Below are 22,546 nucleotides of genomic sequence, written 5' to 3'. Positions count from 1 at the left end.
TCTAAATCTATACTTCTATGATTACACTGTCTCATTATTTGCTTTTCCCATGTTATGGCCACATACAGCTTTTTGTTTGATCTTGTTTCATTCACTTACTTAGTATCAGCTTATATAAACATTCTTAAAAATCTCTGAATCTGAATATTTCTTCATAGCACAGTACTATTTCATTAGATTCTTTAGACAATTTATTTAGCCTTCTCTAGTTGATAGAAATCTACTGTTTCCAGGGAAGCTAGTAACTGAAGTAGACAGAATGCTGGGCCTTTTCAGGAAGAATCATTTTCATGAAGTCTAATCTTGTCTTGTTGTGTGATCCTGGACCTCAGTTCCTCATATGTAGAATGAGCTGGAGAAGGAACCATTCCAATATCTTTGCCAAGAAAACCCCAAATGACATCCCAAAGAGTTAGAGAGGGCTGATATAACTGAATAAGAAATTGTTTCCAGCTCTCTTTTACCACAAAAAAATATTGCTATAATTTTCTTTTTTGTACACATGAGTCCTTTCATTCTGTTTTTGATCTATTTGGGGATTACATGCCTATACTGTAGAAAAATTTGATGACTTTTGGGCATAGTTCCAAATTGCTTTCCAAAATGATTGGACCACTTCACAGTTCCATCAAATATTATTAACGTACCCATCTTCACCCAATTGTAATTTCCTTGTTATTTTTACCAATTTGATGTGTGTAAAGTGGAAACTCAGATGTTTTAGTTAGCATTTCTTATATTTTTAGAATATATTTTGCATATTATTGTTGATAGCTTAGGTTTCTTCTATTGAAACCTACTGTTGAAATCCTTTGGCTATCTACTGGAAAATGGCTCCATCTTCATACATTTGTATCAGTTCTTAGTTCCTTTGTCAAAAATATTTGCTGCAAGCACATTTTTTCTCTCAACTTTCCTTGCTAATACCATTTTGTCTGTGTACAACTTTTCAATTTTATGTAATCAAAATTGTACATTTTGCCTCCTTATTCTTGCATCACTTTCCTTTGTCTAATATATTTTTATGGCTTTTAAAATATTGGCCCTTTTGGGGTTTAATGTAGTACATAGTGCTACATATATTGAGCTAAGCTTAATTTTTAAGTCAATTTTTTTCTTTCTAACTTTCATAGAAATTTTTGTCAAAAAATTAACTTCTTGCTTTACTAGTTCTCTCAAGTTATATTGTGTATGCTATTTGAATTAATTATTTATTAAGTGTCTACTCTGTGCCAGGCCCTATACTAGCTGAGGACTGAAGTACAAGGAATAAAATAATTCCTCTCAAAAAGAACTTATAATGTAATGAGGGAAACAAGTACATATATAAATACCTACAGCATAAATATAAATAAAGTAGTACAATATAAGGTAGTTTGAGAAGAAAATCAAGGGCAATGGTGCATCAGAAAGGCTTTGGATTTGATCTGCATCCTGAAGAAAAAGTATTAAGTGTGTAAGATGATCAGAACAAAGGTATAGAGGAGGAGAATAGATGTGATAGAAAAAGGTACAATCTGGCTGTGTTGCATAGTATGGGAAGGAATATGAAGCTGGAAACATAGATTTGGGCCAGGTTATAATAGTACTTTAAAAAATAAATTAAGAATTTATGTTTTAACTTAGAGGTAATAAGAAACTGTAGGAGTTGATTCAGTAAGTTATATGGTCAGATCTGTGCTTAACTATGTGTGGGATAGAGCAATGTGTAGGTAAAAAGCCCATTTAGGATGTTTTTGCAATATTCTGGGTGAAAGGTGAGAGATGTTGCAGAGGCAGAAATAGCAAGATTTGGCAATAGGCTGAATAAGAGCTGATGCAAAGTGAGGAGCTGAAGATAATGCTGAGATTATGAACCTGAAACTGGATGTATGGTGGTGTCTTCAAAAAATATTTAAGTTTTGAAGGTTGAAGACTTGGGGGATCAGTAATTATTTTGGACATGTTTAATTTGAGATTTTCCCATGGGGATACAATTTGAAATAAGTTTGGAAAAGGCTGAGGCTGGGTATAAAGATCTGAGTCAACCGCATAGAGGTGAAAGTTAATTTTGAATTTGAGTGTGAAAGGTAAAAAGGGCCTGACACAGAATACTGAGGAACATGTCCATTTATGGAGCATTGCAAAGTACTTCATATATTTTGTTACTCTATTTTCCATGATTGATAATTGAGGAAGAAGTAAAGGAAGGAAGGAAGGATGGAAGAAAAAACAAAGAAAGGAAGGATGGGTTGTACTGTGGATGATGAGTCAACAAAAGTGATTGAATGGAAATGCCTGGACAGGTAAGAGGCTAATCAGAAGGGTATTATCACAAAAAAACATGAGGGGAGGGAGTTTTTAGGGGAGAGGTGGTCAATAGTGTCAAATAAAGCAGAACCATCAAGAAGGATAAGGATTGAGGAAAGATCACCATCACATCTGGCAATTCAGAGATCACTGTTAAATATGGAAAAAGCAGTTCTAATTGAGGAATAAGACCAGCTGCTAAATTGCAAAGGTGTAAGGAAAGGAAGCAAGCTGGAAGCAACAACTATGGGAAGCTTTTTCAAGTTTATCTGGGAAAGGAGATATATGGGATGATAGCTTGAGAAGATGATAAGATACAGTGGATAAGACACAAGGTCCACTAAGGATAGTGGACACAAGTATGTTTGAAGACAGTAGAGAAGGAATCAATAGGGAGAGGTACTAGAAAGTATTGTAGGATAAATGGATTAGAAATCTTGATTAAATAGAGTAGGTTTGGGAGGGAAGTGACAGGGAGAAGAACAATAAGTGATTATGGTGAGACAGATGTCAGAGTTTCTACTTAGGGAAATGATATACTTGTGGGTATATAGTATATGATCATTCCTGAATAGTTGAGGTGGAATGAAGGAGCAGGCCATAAATTTAAGGAAGCTAAGGAATTAAATCAGAGGGTTTGAGGAACAGGGTAGAAAACAGTTTTAATTTTTGACTTTTATGATTAGAAAAAAATTCAATAGTCACAAAATGTTGTCCAAGTATTTTATTTTAAATATTAAAAAATATTCATGCTTTCTATTACAAAGGTTGTTTCCCCTCTTTATATATTTAAATTTAATTGAACATCACTGAATAATATAGTTAAGAAATTATTTAGAAATGGAAAAAGACAATTTGTTTTAAATAGTATACATATAAGAGACCCCAAAGAGTAAGAGACAAGTCATATACATAAATGAAAGAGTTGTTTCCAAAAATACACTTTTGTTCTAGTATCACCAACTTTTGTGCTAAATTATTTAAAAAGACTTGATCAATTTAAGACCTAGTTCAGGGGGTCCTCAGATGTTTAAAAAATAAGATGACAGAAATACTTTTATAAGAGTTCCATGTGACTCAAAGGAATAATAATAAAAGTATCTGTCAATACTGACATGGGTTAATTATAGGGCAGAAGTGCTGGGGTGGGGGAAGGAGATAAGACAACTGAGGAAGTATCTGTTATATATTTTGATTAAATTCAAGCAACATTTACTGAACACCTAATTTGCATAGAGCACTGTGCCAGGTGCTAGATAAGAAACAAATTTTAGATAAAACCCATTCATTTATGTCATTGGTGGAGAGTTCACATCAGTGAAATAACAGATTTGTGAAATTATCAAAGTATAAAAACAAGGAGCAAAGAACATCTTCGGAAGTAATAGGAGAGAGAAGCCAGGTTAAAGCTGGAGATATTGACTATTGCTCAGAAAAAGCATTCAGGATTTTACTTTGATGAAATCTTTAATGTCAAATTCCAATCACACTTCTAGTTTCAGTAAAATCCCTCTCCTCTGACTTGTTTCTCAAAAGAGGTATTTAAAACACTTGAAGGAAACAATGGATACATTCATACTCCTTTACTAGATATTAAAGTAGACATCCAGCTGTGATAATAAAAAGAACATAGTAATTTAAACTGAAACACTGCTTCCAAAGGAGAAATTCTATAAAATATACTAACAGGTGACACATTAGTGGAAGATTAAAAGAGTGATAAATGGTTTTTGGCTGTCTTGGTTATATCTCTATTTCTAAAGACATGACTGGAAAAGATCCCTCCCATGCCACCCTAATAAAGACTGAAATATTCACAAACATACCCCACATCAAAAAGAAAGCAAAACTTAGTAAATCAGTATTCATTTTAAGTGTTTTGTTTTATGTCGTACCCTAGATTCTAGAGACATCTATGCTGCTGTTTTCTAGGTCTTTATTTTCAATAGTTATCTAATCAGAGCAAGATTTTTTTATGTGTATACATCCAGACATTACAGTTAGAGGAGATACAATGACTCTACAATTTGCTCTCTACTACCTCTCACCCCTATTCTCTGAAATTATGACAATCCAGTTTTTTTTTTCCCTAGGTAGGGCAGAGTTCTGTTCTGTTCAGTTGCAGTCAGTTGCACAGGCTAGAGCTTCCTGAGGCTAGAATAGAAAAGATTTTGCAAGGCATTCTGGCTAGAAAGCTCTAAAAAATGAAATAATGGATGTAAAATATTCCAAGCTTTCCTAATCCTTAGATGTAGGGGCAAAACATTTAAAGGAAAAAAAATATTGGAACAATAAGATTCCAAGTTAGGATGGAAAACTAAAAAACTGTGAAGACATTAAATGCTATCAAAGAATCCTTTATCAAGGTCACTAGAAAATTAGAGTATTAGTTCCCTAGGCACGCCATTGAAAAATATGGAAAGAAGAAGAAAAGAAAACTCCAGAGTACTTCAAGAGATAGAAGAAACAATTCCAAACTATGCCAACATCCTCTGTTAGTCAACATGATTTTCTGGTTAGATGTCACAGCAAATACTACATTAATTAAATTGTTTAGTGAATATGACAATCAACCCCAGGTTTCAGCAAACTGCACTGAAATAAAAACAGAGTGGTACAGTGCACTAAAATATATTCACTGCTAGAAGCTTGGGTCAAGAAAGAAATTTTGTGATTCTGGATTAGTCTGTGATTCTTTGTCACTCATAAAACCATCATGATTTTTTAATAGTAAAGTCCTCAAAGAATATGAAAGGAAAACATCACTCTCGTCAAAGTGAGTAGGTTCTTCAATACTTCAGCCAATGGTATCTTCTTCACAAATATATCAGTGAGATCAAAAAATTTCAAAAAGATAAAGAGCCACAAAATGTATTCCCTGGCACTTTCAAGTCAGTAAAAATCATAATTTGCATAAAAATAGCATAAATAAAATAAAAACCAAGGTTAACATGTGAAACAAGGAAAAATTAATAACCTTATATTCTTAAGGCAAGACAAGACAGGTTCCTTTAAGGAGGCACTTAAATCCATAGACGATAAAATCCCAAAGCTACCGTTAGGCATGTAAATATAGAACCTGTTTTTAAAAAAACAGTAAGGAAAAAACTATTAGTTCCTTTAACATCTGCTTTAAGGAATATTAGTACACATATATAACCTTTATATATATAAAACCATTTATAACCTTTCCCTCTTCTCACAGCAAACTAGCAATTCAATAATCTTCTATCTTTTATGAAATATTTATTTGTAAAACCTATAGCAGCTCAAATGTGAGCAAAGACAACCCTATCTATAAACTCCAAAATGTGAAGGAATGTACTTTTTTTAAAAAAGAAAAAAACCGATACTAAATCTAATGTATAAAAATTAATATAACATCATTTATAGCAGGCCTAAAGGCAGAACATCTTACCTGCTAAATATTTAATATTATCAAGCTTGTGTGATTCAAGCATAGTTTTCAGACCAGCAACTTCAGTATCTATCTTTCTCTCTGTCTGAGTAAGAGCCCGGAGTTGTTGTGCTTGCTTTGAAAGAAAGAGATAAAATGAATGACATTACATAACTACAGGTATCAGGTCCCATTGAACTCCTACATCTAATTTAAGAAGTTTGACATGATTCTACTACACTATGGGAAGTAGTACGTTTTACTGGACAGAGTACTGGACTTGGGAGGGAGGATAACCTGCATTCTAATCTTGTCTTTAACACAAAACTCTGAGCCTCAGTTTCTCCACTTAAGAGAATATCTCCAGGGATGTTATAGGGTACAAATGAAAGAAAAATTAGTACACATTTGAGAATCCTCCCAACATACATATCTTGTTTCTAACGCATTTTTGAATATACTTTCCTCCAATTGGTCTACAAATTCTGATTCTTTAATTAGGCTATGAGTATAATAATGGCAAAGACCATTTCTTGAGCTTAAAAATAAAATAAACAAAACCCCCAACAACAGTCCCTATATTAATGATCATAGAAGAAAGAATTCCACAATGTTTATATGAAGTTAATCTGAAAACAAGAGTGTTGTGTGACCTTAGGCAGATCTTTAGATAAGCACAGTTTTCTATTAGACATCATTGTATTTAGCTTCAAAACTAATATCCATCATTTCCACCCTATTTTAAGATGTGTAAAAGCACTTAAAATGCTATTTCACTTGATCTAATAACAATCTTGGGAGTAAGTGCTGTCATAGTACTTATAATTAAGGAAACTGGTTCTAAGAGAAGTATCTTGTCTAAGGTCACACAGCTAGTATTTGAGGCAGGATTTGAACTTCAGTCTCCCTGAGTCCAGAGCTTTACCCATTAATCCATCTAGCAGTCAACTCATAAGCAAATCTGAGCTAAGGAAATCAAGCTCAATTGACACTCTTACAATCATAATCCTTTTTTTCAATGATCATATTTTTAAACTGATGAAAACTTCAGGCTCTAGACACAGAAGAAGAGAGAAGTTGCCTTCTGGAAACAGAAAAATCTTTTAGAAAAGGAAGGTTCTTCCTGATGCTTAGCATCAATTACTATTGTATTTTAGTATCCAGATGGTTCAGGATGAAGTGTAGAGATTATTCATTTATCTGAGTATTATCCAATCCCATCACTCTTACATTTTAAAGAGAGGTCTTAGTATGAACCAGATAAACATTACATAAAATGAAAAGGTATAAGAAAACAAATAATAGGTTTAAAAAGTGAAACAAACAAGGCTCTTTGTATCACCAATCCCCAACAGTTATCCTCCCTAAACCCCAATGGAGAAGTCATTCTTCCCCAGGGTACTTCAAACAGGCTTTCCAATGAAATTACAAATCTTATAGTTTTCTGCAACAAAAAAGCAGCCATTTTCCTAACCTATCCTTATGTAGAATTAGTAAATGTCAGCTTAAAAATAACTAAAGAGGAAATCAATTCTATTTAACTATTAGTTCCTTTTCTTGAAAAAAAAAATTATTAATTTTGGATTAATTCACTGATTCATCAGTTATTTTGGGAATGGACAATCCCCTCTTTGACAAAATTACCACTAAGCAAAAATGTCAATATTAATCATATTCTATTATTTTACTCTTCATTTCTAAGATATAGGTGTATGCCCAACAGGATTCATGTATCTTTGCTTTTGAGATATTTTAGCCACTCAATTAATTTTCAAATTTTGAGGCTCTATAATTCTTATGTGAGACTTCATGGGAGTCTTCATGAAATGGTAGAAAAGCAGGGACAATTTCTTGATAATTACAAAATGAATTAAAAGTATAAAAGCTACGTAATGTTTGCTAGTACTTAAGAAGGGATTTTGCTTCTTTAAGAACTTATTCTACCATCACTGAGCCACAATTCATAATTTTACCATATTATCCACTAACATATTAGTCATAATAGGAAGCAAATGTGAATTTAAGATTTAGCACAATATTCAGTTTCACTTCTTACCAATGTTAATACTTCTGATCTCACTTCAAGTAGCTTCCTTTCATTCAATGCATACTGAAAAGATAAAATTTAACTTCAGTTAGAATGTAAGTTCATTCCTGTTTATCTTTTTCTCTAGTGTCATAATGAATATTATGATAGAGAGCCAATCCTGGAGTCAGGAAACTCATCTTCTGGAGTTCAAATCTAACCTCAGACACTTACCGTGTGAATCTGGGCAAGTCACTTTACCTTGTTTATCTTAACTTTTCATGTAAAAAAGCTGGAGAAGGAAATGGAAAACCATTTCAGCATCTTTACCAATAGAACTGCAGCCATATTACTTTTATTTTAGGGATATACTATTAACTGTCGATAAGATATCTAATCCTTCAAATGTAACATCCCAATTCTGGGAATCTTTTCCTTCAACTCACACTTTTATCTCTATTTTCATTTCTCCTGAAAGATTTAACTTTTGGGAAGAACAATACAAGATATATTAGATGATGACTAATCAGGTGGGTGAGGCCTGGATGGAAAGAATGGGGAAAAAGATTTTTAAAACAGTATATGTTGATTTACATGCCAAATTACACAAATTTTATGGATTATTAAATATTTTTAACTCATATAATCACAGTGAGAAAACAACAAGATTTTTTTCATTTGTCAGGTGTCAAATATAACTCTTTATAAAATTCTTTATAAAAGAGTTATAAAACAAAGTTATAGTTGATACTACTTTGTAGTGAGTGACAATATTTCGAATTAGGCTTGTATTTTTCCCTTTGGCTGTAGTTTAGTACAGTTTTTTGGCATGCAGATTACATATAGTCACATTACTCAAGTGACTGGAATTTTTGAAATGAGCTTAGGTAAGAGACAATTTGTGGTTTTGGTGATGAGTAGAAATAATTTAGTTTATTATTTTTCAAACATCATATGAAATGCCTAACATTAAAAAAATTCCATTACATTTTCCATATTTAAAGAATAACAAAACAAGAATAAGATTAGTGATGAAGGAGGGATCTCAAACTAAAAGGAATCTTAGAAGCAGGTATCAGTCAAGTATCATGAGTAGATAATGGTCACCCTCATCTTTTAAGGTATAAGTCCAGTACAAGGAAGCTCATTACTAGAGGGTAACATGGTATTATTTTCTAGCATTTATTTACTGCTCTATCCTTACCATCTAAATGTTAAGAAATCTCCTTTCCATGAGAATATATGATATTGCTTCATTTATTATGCAAAAGGGAATAAATAAGCTGAAGAATAATAAAAGTAATCTAGTGTTTATATTAAGCATCTAACCAATAGCTCCATGGAAACATACAACTACTCTTGATGACTTCAGCTGAAAAATAACTAGGATAGACAGACCTTCAAACAGGGAAAAAACAGATCTACATTTCACTGGTTTTGCCCACATTTTTAATACCTTCCCCAACTGCAAGTGTTCCCTACAACAGGTTAGATTAAAGAACAGACTATCTAAGGGTAAATATAGTTTTTTACTTGCAAAATTATAAAAACTAAAAGGTACAAGAAAAAAGTATGTTTTCCTTTAGAAACTGGTCATATACTGATGGCCATTTTGCACATGGTAGGAATTTGAAGTACAGTTGATATTTAAGACTTCTAAGTCTAAGTCACTAAAAAAGTAACTGTCCTTTGATCTCAAAGATGCATAGACTTAGGATATATGAGAAAAATGTGAAGAGGAAAAAAACAAAAGCTAAAATTATTTTGTTTTAAATCAATTAGTTTTGTGTATGGCAAGACTTATGCCAATAAAAGACAATTTAGAATCCTACATGCTTTAGCAAGAAAGACAATGAGAAATGAGCCATATTGAATTCCATAGAGTTCTACTTAGATCACTAAACTCACTGTTTATTTTTATTATTAAAAATATTTACCTGTTATTAAGTTATTAAGTTAACCTGAGGCCAAAGAATATAACTACAAAATGAAACAAAAAACAAGAGTGCTAGTTTATAATTTAAATATATTACTCTAGTTCATTTTATCAAAATGATTTAATTTTTTCTGAGATTCTGAAGATACTTAATCTTATTCAATATAAGACTGGAATTAAATACAACCCTCATATTAAAGTTTAGGTGACATGCTAACAGTTTAAAAGTATACTCTCAATTCAAATACTTCATCAAAGCCTCCAAGATCACTTTGACTAAGTTTTAAATTTTCATTCTTATGACATATGCCTAATTAAGTGAAAGAAAAGCTCCTGCAGGTAGAATAAGAACCAATCCAACAGATACTTTGAAATTTAGGGTGCAAGGAGACTTGAGGAAAGTTTTAAAATTCCAAACATCAAATAAAAGATTTTGCTTGCATTCAACCCTGCTAGAGAATTATGCATAGGATGGTCTTAAATATTCAAACTTCATGCAAATTCAGGTTTCACTTAGAATTTTACCTTAAAATAACAAATCAATTTGAAAGGACATACCAATTCTTTTACTCTGCTCTTTTCTAGGTTGAAATCCAATTTATTATCTGCTCGGACTTTAAGTATTTCATCCTGGAAGGCAAAGTGAGAAAAAAGAGAGTTAGAGAAAAAAATAAACAATAAAACATCAGAGAAGGCTCGGAATCAAAAAACAGATGTTACTCAATTCTATTTAAGTAGAATATTACTTAACTCATATCTATGAAGACAAATTCCTTTTTTTTTTTTTTTACATAGAAATACTTAATATTTAGAAGTGCTATAGAAAGCATGGTGGGTATTTTTTAAAAATACAAAACATACTTATCACCTAATAGACTGTAAAAGTCTAAACTCCTTGAGCCATTTTTTTGTTCGAAAAACTCATTTTTCACATGACACTGTGAATTAATAAAGATGAACTTAAGTGACCCTATATTTGGGAAGATATGGGTTTAAGTTCAACCTTTGATGTACACTAGTATAGGCTGATATGTGTACACACACACACACACACACACACACAAAGTTTAAACTATTGTCTCCTCTGAAGAATCACACAGTCGCAGGTTGTAAAAGGCATTAGTTACCAAATAGTAACAGAGAGCCACTGAATAATTGAATAGAAAGGGTAACATGGACAGACCTATATACTAGGAAAAATCCCTTTGGCAGCTGAGCCGCAAGTGGACTGGAGTGAGGAGAACTGGAGAACTGAAGTAGGGAGACCAAAGAAAAGGTTACTGCAATATGCAGGTGTGAAGTGATGAGGGCATCAGCATGCGTGGAGATATGGGAACACGTGTGAAAAATGCTCTGAGGATAGAAATGACAAGGTTTTACAACCAATTAGCCATATGGAGTAGTGAGAACAGGACATCCTGGAAGCCGCAGGTCTGGGTAACAGAGAACATGGCACCTTTAACAATAATGGGAAAATTGGGAAGAGAGAAGTGAGTGACTGAGGAGAGGACGATGAGCTCAGTTTTGGACATGCTGGTTATCTATTGGATATCCAGCTCAAGATGTTCACAATGTAGTTGGTGACAGAAGATTTATGCTCAAGATAGTGGTTAGGACTGGATACACAGATCAGGGAATTAAAATTATGGGCTTCTCTAATATAAAAGGTCATCTATGAAGTCCTCATAATTTTAAAGAAATTCTCAAATATTAGTAAAAATACAAATGCTTGATGAAGAGAAAGCTGAGATGAGCCATTGATTGTTTTTTTTTTTTTTTTTTAGCATAGGCTCCCAAATGCTACTGTTGAGATTATTTCTTTTTAAACAAACTAAACACCAAAAAGACCTGGCAAGTCAACTTTTGAATTAAAAAAAAAATAGCTTTTATGATAACTTTGAAATAGAAAAGGTTCTCTTTAGTATCCTTATTTTCTTTTCCTCATGAATTAAAAACAAAACAAAATAACAACATTGTATCAATTGATGTGCCTTGGTTCTTTGAGGTATTTTAAAATTCTAATCCTTCTAGTGTAATAAATACTTTAAAAACTGTATTCATTAATGACTATTATTACTGAAAAAAAATCTTACCATCATTCGCTGTTTTAACTGCTGGAGTTCAAGTATTAATTTCTAAAAACATCAAAAAAGAAACAAATATAAGTATTACATATGTATATATATCAAGTTAAAGTTTTATGAAAAAGGAAAAAATGTTAGAATTCAGTTTCTTTCTCTTGGAACAGAATATTTTTTCTTTCTCTTCCAATTTTATAATTTCAGGTCTGTTCAAGACAATTCACTTTGTCAAAATTCCCTCCAATCTAGTGTATTAATAACCATACTATTATGTTAAATATATAATTTTTTAAAAGAAAATGTGTATTAATAAATATTAAATAACCTCTAAGATTGAACCTTCCTCTTTTTCAGAATCTCATTCAAGTTTTTTCTAGCTACTTTAACCCTAGATGTAATCTTAAATTACAACTTTCAAAGATGTTTTTTTGATAGTTTTAAATTGACATTTGGCCAAAAGAAAAGAATTACCTAAGAGGCTGAGACCAAAGGAATTTGGCCCTTTTTAGATTTTTTTTTTTTTTTGAGGAGGATTAAGAATATACACAGTTGCTAAAGCCTATGAGTTAATAAGCTACAACAAATGCAACATTTTCATTTAAATAGTAAATTGTGAACCAGTAATTACCACAGAAGGAAGGTAAGTGGTTCAATAGATAAAGTGCTGGGCCTGGAGTTAGGAAGACTCTTTGCAAGTTCAAATCTGGACCCAGACACTTAGTTACTAGTTGTATGGCTTTGAGCAAATCACTTAACTGTTTGCCTCAGATTTTTCATTTGTAAAATGAGCTGGAGAAGGAAATAGCAAATCACTACTTAAAAAAAATCCCAAATGGAATCACAAAGAGTTATATATAATTGAATATCAACAGCTAACATGGAACTTGGACTTCAAACCCTAGGGGGTGGGGGGATGGGGTGTTTCTTAACCTGTCAATGAACTTTTTAAAAAAATCTGAAAACTGTATTTTAGTAGAATTAATTTTGTCATTGTTAAGGAGCAGGTCAATTCTCCGAGAGCCTCCACAGCTGTGGATCACAGCATCTGAAGGAGTTGCAGGGCAGCCTTTGCTGACAGAGGTGTTGCAGACTGGGAATGAGATAAATTGGAGGCAGAGGGAAGAGGAGGGAGGTGAGACAACCCAACGGAGTCTCAGTCAGAGAGGTCAGAAAACAGCAACTGCCTCTCAGTCTCCTTGTATCTTCCTCTCACACAAGGAGATACATTCTGCAAGTCTGGGTTGGATCTCCAGCAGCCATTTTCAGATGGCTCCCATGAATTCCAAAAGTCTATAATCTTAAGTATTTTATTTTATGCAATGACAAACATTTTTCTGAGATATTTATAGGCTTCACCAGATGGCTTAAGGGGTACACTGCATAAAGAATTGCCTCTACTTTGAAGTATTATGAGATTTCTATTTCACTTAATAAGGAATTTTAAAATTTATACTAATTATTAAAGTGTTTTACTATAAAAGAGGAGTTCCATAGGTTTACCTCATTTTCTGCTCTGAGGGTTGAAAATTCACTCTTTTCTAAAATGATCATATCCTTTTTGACACCCGCAATCTGAGACATTATCTGCTGTACAGTGATCTCCTAGGGAAAAAAAATGCCAATACATAATTGACTTATATTACCAGAGTGTTCAACTTATAACCTCTCTCTGGAATTGTGGTCAAAAGTAGATACTTTTTATCCATGTCTAGAAGGTCTGAATGTAACATAACAGCTGTTAACTACCACCTAAGGGGATAATTAAAATCAAGAAATGGAAAATGTCCAATTATAATTTAAGAACAAATACTTGATTTTTGGTCACCTTCTAAATTTACTAAAACAAGAACAATAATCTTCTTTAATACTTAGTTTACATCAAACATGTAAAATGTTTTTCAAATCTTAAAGTGCATTTTATATATATTGTTCTTTCCAAGATATATCTTTATAATTTATATTAGTCTCACAAGAGTTGTGAGTCATTGTGCTGAAACGAGAGAAAATAGCTTATGTTGATTTTTTTTAATGATCATTTATAGAATGGTTTTTCATATCAATTTAAATGAAATATATATATATATATATATATATATATATATATGTTTAGCTATTAAGTATTAGTAGAAAAGCTTTGAAGACAATTTAATTTTTCTTTCTCTTCTTGCTCCCCAAACCACATCAAACCAGCAACTACAGGAAAAGCAGTTACATTTTTGTTTTCAATAGTTACATTTTTATAGCATTGAACTTCTTTGTCTCTGAGAACTTTGGAGACTACTTTCCATTTGAACACAGGCGCTCAAAACACAATATAGCATACTAAAGATACACATATACATACATCAATTTATTTATTTGAAAATGCATAAAACACCCACAAATCTAGAAGATTTTCCTCTCATCTAACCTGATGCACCTTGGTGACCATATCCTTGCTGACAACCTCCATATTGTTGTTCATGATCTTCACTAATGCAGAGACAATGATTTCTGCTTGTTGAGTGGTAAATCCTAAATAAATAAAACAACTATATTCAGGAAAATCATATGCCTTGGAATGAACCTTCAAATAAATACCCCAAATAAAGACTACAGAAAAGGAAATATTTTACAGTAACAGCTTTATTTATTTACTTTTGGAATCCCATGATCAATCTGTATCTGTGCCCATAGTAATAAGAAAATATTTCTGTATCTGGGAGATACAAAGATCAAATAAATAAATAAACTCAAAAGAGTCTCTGTTCTTCATAAATCTACAGAAAAAAGGGAATTTGAAAAGATACAGTGTAAACATCTCATTTTAAAGATAAGAAAACTAAGAACTAGGAAGGCTAATGAACTTGCCCCAGATTACACAGGTAGTAAGCATAAAAGATGAAATCTGAATTATGGCATCAATGCTTTTTATTATATTATAAAGAGCTTAAATTTTATCTGAGGAAACAGCATGTACCCATTAAAGTAAATTTAAAAAACATACAAAATAAACAGAAGATATAGGTGGGCAGGAAGCAGACTGTGATGGGTTTTAAATGCCAGGAATTTTACTTCATCTTAGAAGTAATAAGTAAGGAACCACTAGAGTTTTTTTTGGCAAAATAGTAATAAGGTCTGACCTGTGATTTAAGAATATCAAGTTGCTACTATGGGCCAGGCATTGTGCTATATGCTACTCAAAAGAAGCTTACATTCCAAAGGGGAGATAATATATATACACATATACATATATATTTACATATATGTAAATATATATAGAATAAATATAAAGCCAATTAAAATAATTACAAAATAGCTAATTACAAGGTAGAAGAAAGGGTACCAGCAATTAGGGAGTTATTAAAAGTTTCATGAGAAAGATGGTGCTTGAGCTGTGTCCTAAAGAAAGATAGGATTCTACGAAGTGGAGATCAGGAGTGAGTGTATTCCAGGAATGGGTTGGGTAGGGGGAGGCCAATGCAAGGATATGGAGATGAGAAATGAAGTGCTGGATCACAGAATGTAGGATTGTACAATAAGTCTGAAAAGAGAGGATGGGGTTAGGTTCTGAAGGGCTTTAAAGCTAAACAGAGAAGTTGACTTTACTGAGAAGAAAAATAATTAGCACTTCAGCAGAATGGAAGATGAATCAAAGTGGGGGGACACTTGAGGCAAAAAGACCAATTAGGAAGCTATCAAATTAATCTGGGCAAAAGTGATAAAGATTTAAACTAAGGGGGTGGAGATTTGAATAGAGAAGGGTCAGACATGAGAGATTATCCACAGAGGAGACTAGAAGAATGATCGTATTTTCAACAGAAATAGGAAAGTTTGGAAGAGGACTAGGTTTTGAGGAAAGAGAATGAGTTCTGTTTTGGACATGCTGATTTTGAGATATCTTCAAACCCAGTATGCAATATCTCTTAAGCAAATGGTGATGAAGGATTGAAGTTGAGGCAGAGACTGGAGAGATCTTTCCTATCATTTCATTAATCCCTTAGCCTCATTTCTCCTCAATTTCTTTGCCCCTATCCATCTCTCCAATCTTTTCATTCCGCCTGACCTGACTTCCATTCCTCTCCAATCATGATTGTGGAGTTAGCCATTTCACCATTATATTTTCCTCTACTCCTGAATAGACTTTAAATTTCTTGCCTTGTTTCATTCACCAGATTTGTATTTCTAGCACCAGGTATGGTACCTGGTATATAGTAAACACTTGATAAATATGAGATATGAAGAGTTGTTTGACCATTGAGTCAAAAAGTACTTATAAAGTGCTTCTTTCATTTCCTCACCTCTTTTTAAGCATGCTCAAAAACCCATTTTCTACAAATGTAGATGACAATTGGTTAAATAACCATACGATGAAATAAAATTAAAGCTACAGTTATTTCAATAAAGATCTATTCATCTTAAACTCGTTCATTTATTTTTTAGCTAATTATGCTTATTTCCTTTTATTTTTAAAAGGTATCTTTACATAAGCAACTGTATACACATAACATGTGTTAATTTCACTACATGCAATTTCTTACAGCCCAAAAATGCAAAGTTTAAAAGCATTCTTAGACTGAATAAAACCACTGCTTAAACTGTCCTACGGACATATTGCTATGAGAACCATGAATTTTGGTGACTAGTGTCTAAATTTACATCAATGGTATTTCATTTTGCATAGTGATGCTATTGCAACTTTCTTCAGAATAAGAAATTTACCAACTATTTTGTCTGCTTTATTAAAAAGTTTTCATTTATATCTATGGGTAAAATAAAACAATCTAGATTCAAATCTTATTGAAACTATCAAGATGGTGGGATTGACTATTTTTCTCCTATTAGTATTGACAACTAATTGACATAATTATAAATTATATCAGAATTATCATGTGTTTGAAATTTGTAAGGTTTCTATTTTCTTTGTTGGTAGGCTTCTATATAGTAGGAGTCATAGAGAACTCTTCTAAATTAATGTGCTAAGATGATCAACTATGAAAGACTGGGTTCTTCTCAGTGTTTCAGTGACCTAAAGCAATTTTAATAGACTTTGGACAGAAAATGCCATCTGCATGCAAAAAAAGAACTAAGGAGACTGAATGTAAATCAACATATGCTATGTTCACTCCTTTATTTTTTTTTATCTCTCCCATGGTTTTTCCCTTTTGCTCTGATTTTTATCTCCCAACATAATTCATAAAGCAATGTGTTAAAAAATAATAATGAAAAAATTAATGTGCTGAAAGAATGTAAAGTGAAACTTTCTTGAATTGATTAATGATGTTTCTCTCCAATTCCCTGCCGCAGTTTATAATTTCAAGGTAGTGGCATTTTTCCTATATGTTCCTTTGTCACAAAACAACATTCATATTTAAGAATAATAACAAATTTAATAGTTTAGGTGAGAAAGTAAATGAAGTAGTGTTAAAATTCTTTATTTCTGAGCAACCAATATCTAAGAGAATTACCTTTTTCCTCCAGAAGACGCACCACAGCATGGGTATCAAAGTAGAGTTTCTTATTTCCTGAGGAGAACCAAGGTAATTTTTTTGCTTCTTGTTGTGACCTAGCAGAAATGCACAGATCTGGAGAGAAAAAGAAAACACGAGGCCAAAAAACAAAATGAATTTAATAGCAAGCAGAGGCAGTAGAATGTTGTGAAATAAATTTATTACCTTAGAAAGACTCTTATCAAACAGCACACACACACACATTTTGACAAAGCAATTGGATTGACTTGCCCAGGGTCACACACCGAGTAAGTGTTTTAAGCTAGTAAGTTCAAATTCTGAGGCTGAATTTGAATTCAGATCCTCCTAACATCAAGGCTAGTACTTTATCCATTGCACCATCTAACTGCCCAGCTTATATCCTTTTAAAAAATTTAATAATAGCCTTTTATTTTCAAAATATAAGCAAAAATAGTTTTCAACATTCATCCTTGTGAAGCCTTGTGTCCCAAATTTTGCTTCCTCTCTCCCCTCCAGACAGTTAAGTAATCCAATATGTTAAAACACGTGCAATTCTTCTATATATATATTTCCACATTTATTATGATTATCATAGCTTATAGCTTTTAAAAATACTTTTAACACACAGGTGAACCATTCATGAACTTCCATTAATCCCAACTCTTAAGTATAAGGTCCTAGAATCTTCAGCCACAAAAATCATCAAAGAAGCTGGAAAAGAAACTTCACAAACTGTCTCTATCCCCTTAATATTGCAAAAGAAAACTCAGAATAGCAGGGATATTACCTCTGGGAATTCTTTCACAAATGGGAATTTGGAGCAGATAATCTAGACTGCTCCTTTCAAATTACAAGATTTTATGGTTTTATGAAAATGGAAATAATGAAAGATACAATAATACCTTCTCTTATTTTTACCTAAACTTCCTAAAATCTGGTAGCAAAATGGGACTTTATTTCATTTACTTTTATGCTTAGATTTTGGGTCTAGCCTACAATGAGAAAGAAATCTCTCTCACCTTCCACTTTATTAAAACTGATGATTTTCCTTCCCTGGAGTCTTGCAAAAATATCAACAAGATCTTTGGTACTAGATGTTTCCAATTCCAATTTCTAATATGGTAGTCATTTATGAAGACTTTTAAAAAAGCTGCAAATGCTTTCTAAGCAAAAAATGATCCCGCTTTGAATACTACTTGTAGATTTTGGACTGCAGATTATAATAAAAAGAACTTGGTCCAAATGTTAAATAATTGGTCCATTTGTCATCCTTACTACCATAGATTAGAAGTAGAAATTGTTTTTGACTTCAGATAATTATATTCTTAATGGCAACACATTTATTATTTGGGATACCAATATGCAATCAACTAAAATGAATGGATTTCATTGAATTAAAGTTTCAACAAGGTTCAGTCTGTTTAGTTTTTCTCAACAGCTCTGAGTTTATTAAAAGGAATATTTTGAATATTTCTTGGGGAAAAAAAAAAAGGAAGCAATGGAAAGAGCAAAGGAACTGGCTTCCAATTATACCAAATACTGTGCCTTTGTGACCTTGGACAAGTCAATTTATTTTCCTGGGTACTTCCCCAGATTTTTACATCTGTAAAATAAGGAGGTTGGATTACATGGACTCTCAGGTCTCCTTCCAGCTCTGATCAATTTGTAAATCAATTTTAAATGGTTTACGATCAGTTTAACTCTTCATTTTCAAAACATATCTTCTTGAAAATACAAAGGCCACATAAAAAATAGCAAAACAAACCAGCGAGCAGTGAACAGAGGCTTAATCCATTAACCTATTACTGAGTACGAACTTTGAATATTTCCTTGCTGGGTCCTTTTTGTTTTTGTCTCCCTCATTTTTCTCTTATAACTTATTTACTGGTCATTACTGAAAAATTTAACATCAATTTAAGGTGTGGAGGTTTTGGCCTGAAGGCCAAAAAAGTTATATGATTATTGGCTTTGCCAGTGTTTACAACGGAAAGACAGCTGGCAAATTATTGGGAGAAACTAGAACATACTTGAAACCCACAATTCTATAGGTTATGAATAGTACACAAATCAGTTTCCCCCCAGGCTTTGGGGGTAGGATTGGGGAGGGAGGAAGGGGAGCCGACAACAGGCACGATTTATGTAGTCAAGGCGCATTACTTTTAAGAACTAGTGTTTCTGGCTCAGAACTGCTAGATGACCTTGGGACCAGAGACTACTGAACCATGGACAAACAAGACTAACGTCACCCTCGAGTCTCCTCAAGACATCAGTACAACCGACCTTTGATAATTTTAATTTCCATAAGATGCAAAGTACTAGTTTTAGGGCTACTGGAACTTCTTAATACGGCAATGACAGCACTCCAAAGTTTCAAGTTAACTGGAGTGGTGTGGAGGATAAGGGGGAAAAAAATTTCTCTTCATTTCCCTCCTCGGAATCTGAAAACCACCCCCTCCATAATACTCTTGAGAAAGGAGGGGAGAGAAGCTCATTTCATTTGTAAGTGAAACAAAAATTCAGAAACCGGGGACATCAGTGCAAAGGTGTCTTTCCACCAATTCCAACTCCAAAATCAAGTCCGGCCTAGCCGCTGGCCTCCCCCCGGAGCCCACCCATTAAAAACTATTACACACACCCCCTGGGGACGGGATTAGCGGTATTATGGATTCTTCTCAGCGGGGGTAAGAAAGAGCAACCTGACTACCCAGGTCAGCGCAGCTCCATGAGTCAGGGGCGAGACCAGCGCCCTTTGCGCTTTCTCTTTCTCTCTGATAAGAGCGATGAACTCGGCTGACCCCGTCCTCCTTCTCCTCCTTTCCCGAGGCTTCTTTCTGGGAGGCGAGACCCCGACTGCGGCGGCGACATCTACTTCCTTCCCGGGGGCCGGGGCTGCGGGCCTCCCCCACTCAGCCGCCCCACTCTCCCGTTCCCGCCACCTCCTCACCTCTCCTCGAAGGAGCCCACACTAGGAAACTGCACGGGTGCAGGGGACCGGCTCCGCCGGGGACGAGGCACGACACGGGCCACCGCACCCGGCCACCGCCGCCCAGCCCCGTACCCGGGGAGTGCGGCTCCGGGGCGGCGGCGGCCGGCGGGGGCAGGCGAGCAGGCTCCTCCGCCGGGCTCCGGCTCCCGATGGTCTCGCTAGGCCTCCGGCGCGAGCGCTCCCAGTCTCCCAGGTGACGGCGCGGGGTCGCCGTCGCCACCAGCCGAGGGGAAGGCACGAGGAAGAGAAACAGCAGCGGGGAGGCGCGCGACAGACTGCCAAGGCCCACGGAGAAGCCGGAGGGCAGCCCTCGGACACCCGCCGGGAAGGCCGACAACCAGCGGAGGCTCCGGAAACAGCCGCCGCCATAGGTCCCCCATCGCCTCCCGGGCAGCAGCAGCCGCAGCAGCCGCCGCCGGGCCTTCGGGCGTCCGTTCGGACCGGTGCCCGCGACCGCTTCCCCGGTCATCGCTGATGCGCTCGCTCACTGGAGCCAGTACCCTTTCATCCTCTGCCGCGGCCGGCCGTGGCGCTAGGTTTGCGGAACGGGGAGTCGGGTCCAAGTATGGGAGACTGCAGCTGTCAGACGCCGGCGCGGTTCCGCCCTATCCTGCCGAGGCGGGCGGGTGTGGAGGAACCGGGCGGGCGGGCGGGCGCGGCCGAGTCTGGGGCTCTGGGCGGGCTCAGCCGCCAGAGCAGGGGTGTGTGGCTTGGAGCTGCGAGGGGGCGGGGCGTCGCTCCCGCCAGCTTCCAGGCCCGGCTCCTCTTCCCCCGGTGGAACCAGGGAGGTTGTGTCATTCCTGGGCTCTTTCCTCTGGCCCCCTTCTCCCTGGTCCCAGCAGATGAAGGCAAGTTAGGAAAGCAGAGAGAGACAGAGAGAGACAGAGAGACAGAGACAGAGAGAGACACACAGAGACACAGAGAGAGAGAGACACAGAGAGAGACAGAGACAGAGAGAGAGACACACACAGAGAGAGACAGAGAGAGACAGAGAGACAGAGACAGAGAGAGACACACAGAGACACACAGAGAGAGAGACACAGAGAGACAGAGAGACAGAGAGATAGAGACAGAGACAGAGAGAGAGATACACACAGAGAGAGACAGAGAGAGACAGTGACAGAGAGACAGAGACACAGAGAGAGACAGAGATAGAGACAGAAACACACAGACACACACACACATACACACAGAGGGAGAGAGAGGGAGAGAGAGGGACAAAGGGAGAAGACTGGAGGAAGAGGAGAGAAAGAGATCTGGAGAGAAGATAGTCACTAAAAACATTAAAAATACACAAGAAAACAAGATTCAATAAGACATAAACTGAGCAACTTTGTTACTGCTTTGTTAAAATACATTTAAAAAAATTAGGCTAAGTAGCAAGATCATAGTTTTATATGCAGTGTTTATTTTTAATGTTTGACTTTGATAAAATTTTCTTAAGAGTTCATATATAGACAGTTACCCCATTCTCAAGTTCCCACTTTAATTCATTATCAACATTTCCCCTTTTCCCCATGAACACAAGCAATTGACTGGTAGTATTGAGCTACATGCATGACCTCCTAAGTCCCTTCCAGTTTTAAGTACTTGTTTGATTGCCAGAAATAAAACAAGGGTAGGATGCATGTTCCCAAGTTTGAGGGTAGCACTAAGTATGCTGTGATTTTTGTTCATGGCCTTATGGCCTTAAAGCAGCATAGTGATGAAAATGTGACAAGTTGGAACATAGTGAACCAATTGGAAACCCAGAGAAATAGCAAGAAGGGTACTTGAAATCAACATCTAGTGTTTATTAGAGATTATTGGGATTGCATATTCATCAATATTCCCAGTTTAGGGACAGAACAGTCATAGTGAGGGTCATGTAGCAGGAAATTGCAACTATGGAGTTTTCAGTTTGTGTTGGAAGTGGAACCTCAAAATTCTGGGTGTCGATTTCTTTGACATTGATAGGTTTCAGGCTTCTGGTCAAACTAAAGATAAAGTGAGATCATGAGATCATAAAAAAATCTCCTGCATAGACAAGTAAGGCTTGGTAAAGAATAAAAGTAATAGTACAAAAGAAATCAAGTTTATATTTTGAAAAAAATTTGGGGAGGTCTGGATATTTTCCTCAAATAAATGGAATGTCTTTTCTATTTATAACTTATACAAGGGCAAACTAGGTCTAAAAATGAATTCTGGCATTACAAATCCACCAGCACAGTCTTTCTTGTGCCTCCCTTCTGCCCTCAAAAAGAGAAGTGAGTAAAGATTATATTACATAGATCCCTGCTGACATTTGCCAGAACTGCCAGATATTTCATCCAAGCCTGGATCTGACTTAAGAGATTTAACCTTCATTTTAAATTCATTTTATTAAGAAAATTTTACTTACT

General features: G+C 35.2%; 1 protein-coding gene across 1 annotated transcript; it reads right to left on the bottom strand.

The window, feature by feature from the left end:
• Window positions 1-2,998: 2,998 nt before the first annotated feature.
• Window positions 2,999-20,819, bottom strand: MCUR1 (mitochondrial calcium uniporter regulator 1). Its single transcript, XM_012541628.3, has 9 exons — window positions 20,124-20,819; window positions 17,177-17,293; window positions 14,140-14,243; window positions 13,230-13,331; window positions 11,742-11,783; window positions 10,207-10,278; window positions 7,743-7,796; window positions 5,708-5,822; window positions 2,999-5,368 (listed from the first exon to the last, which is right to left on the bottom strand). Exons 1-9 carry the CDS (start codon window positions 20,632-20,634, stop codon window positions 5,313-5,315), a joined length of 1,173 nt encoding a protein of 390 aa, XP_012397082.3. The 5' UTR covers window positions 20,635-20,819; the 3' UTR covers window positions 2,999-5,312.
• Window positions 20,820-22,546: the final 1,727 nt, after the last annotated feature.

The sequence above is a fragment of the Sarcophilus harrisii genome, chromosome 1, assembly GCF_902635505.1.
Source record: "Sarcophilus harrisii chromosome 1, mSarHar1.11, whole genome shotgun sequence".
NCBI lineage: Eukaryota > Metazoa > Chordata > Mammalia > Dasyuromorphia > Dasyuridae > Sarcophilus > Sarcophilus harrisii.
Note: the sequence above shows the minus strand (reverse complement) of the source record. Positions and strands in the feature narration are given on the sequence as shown.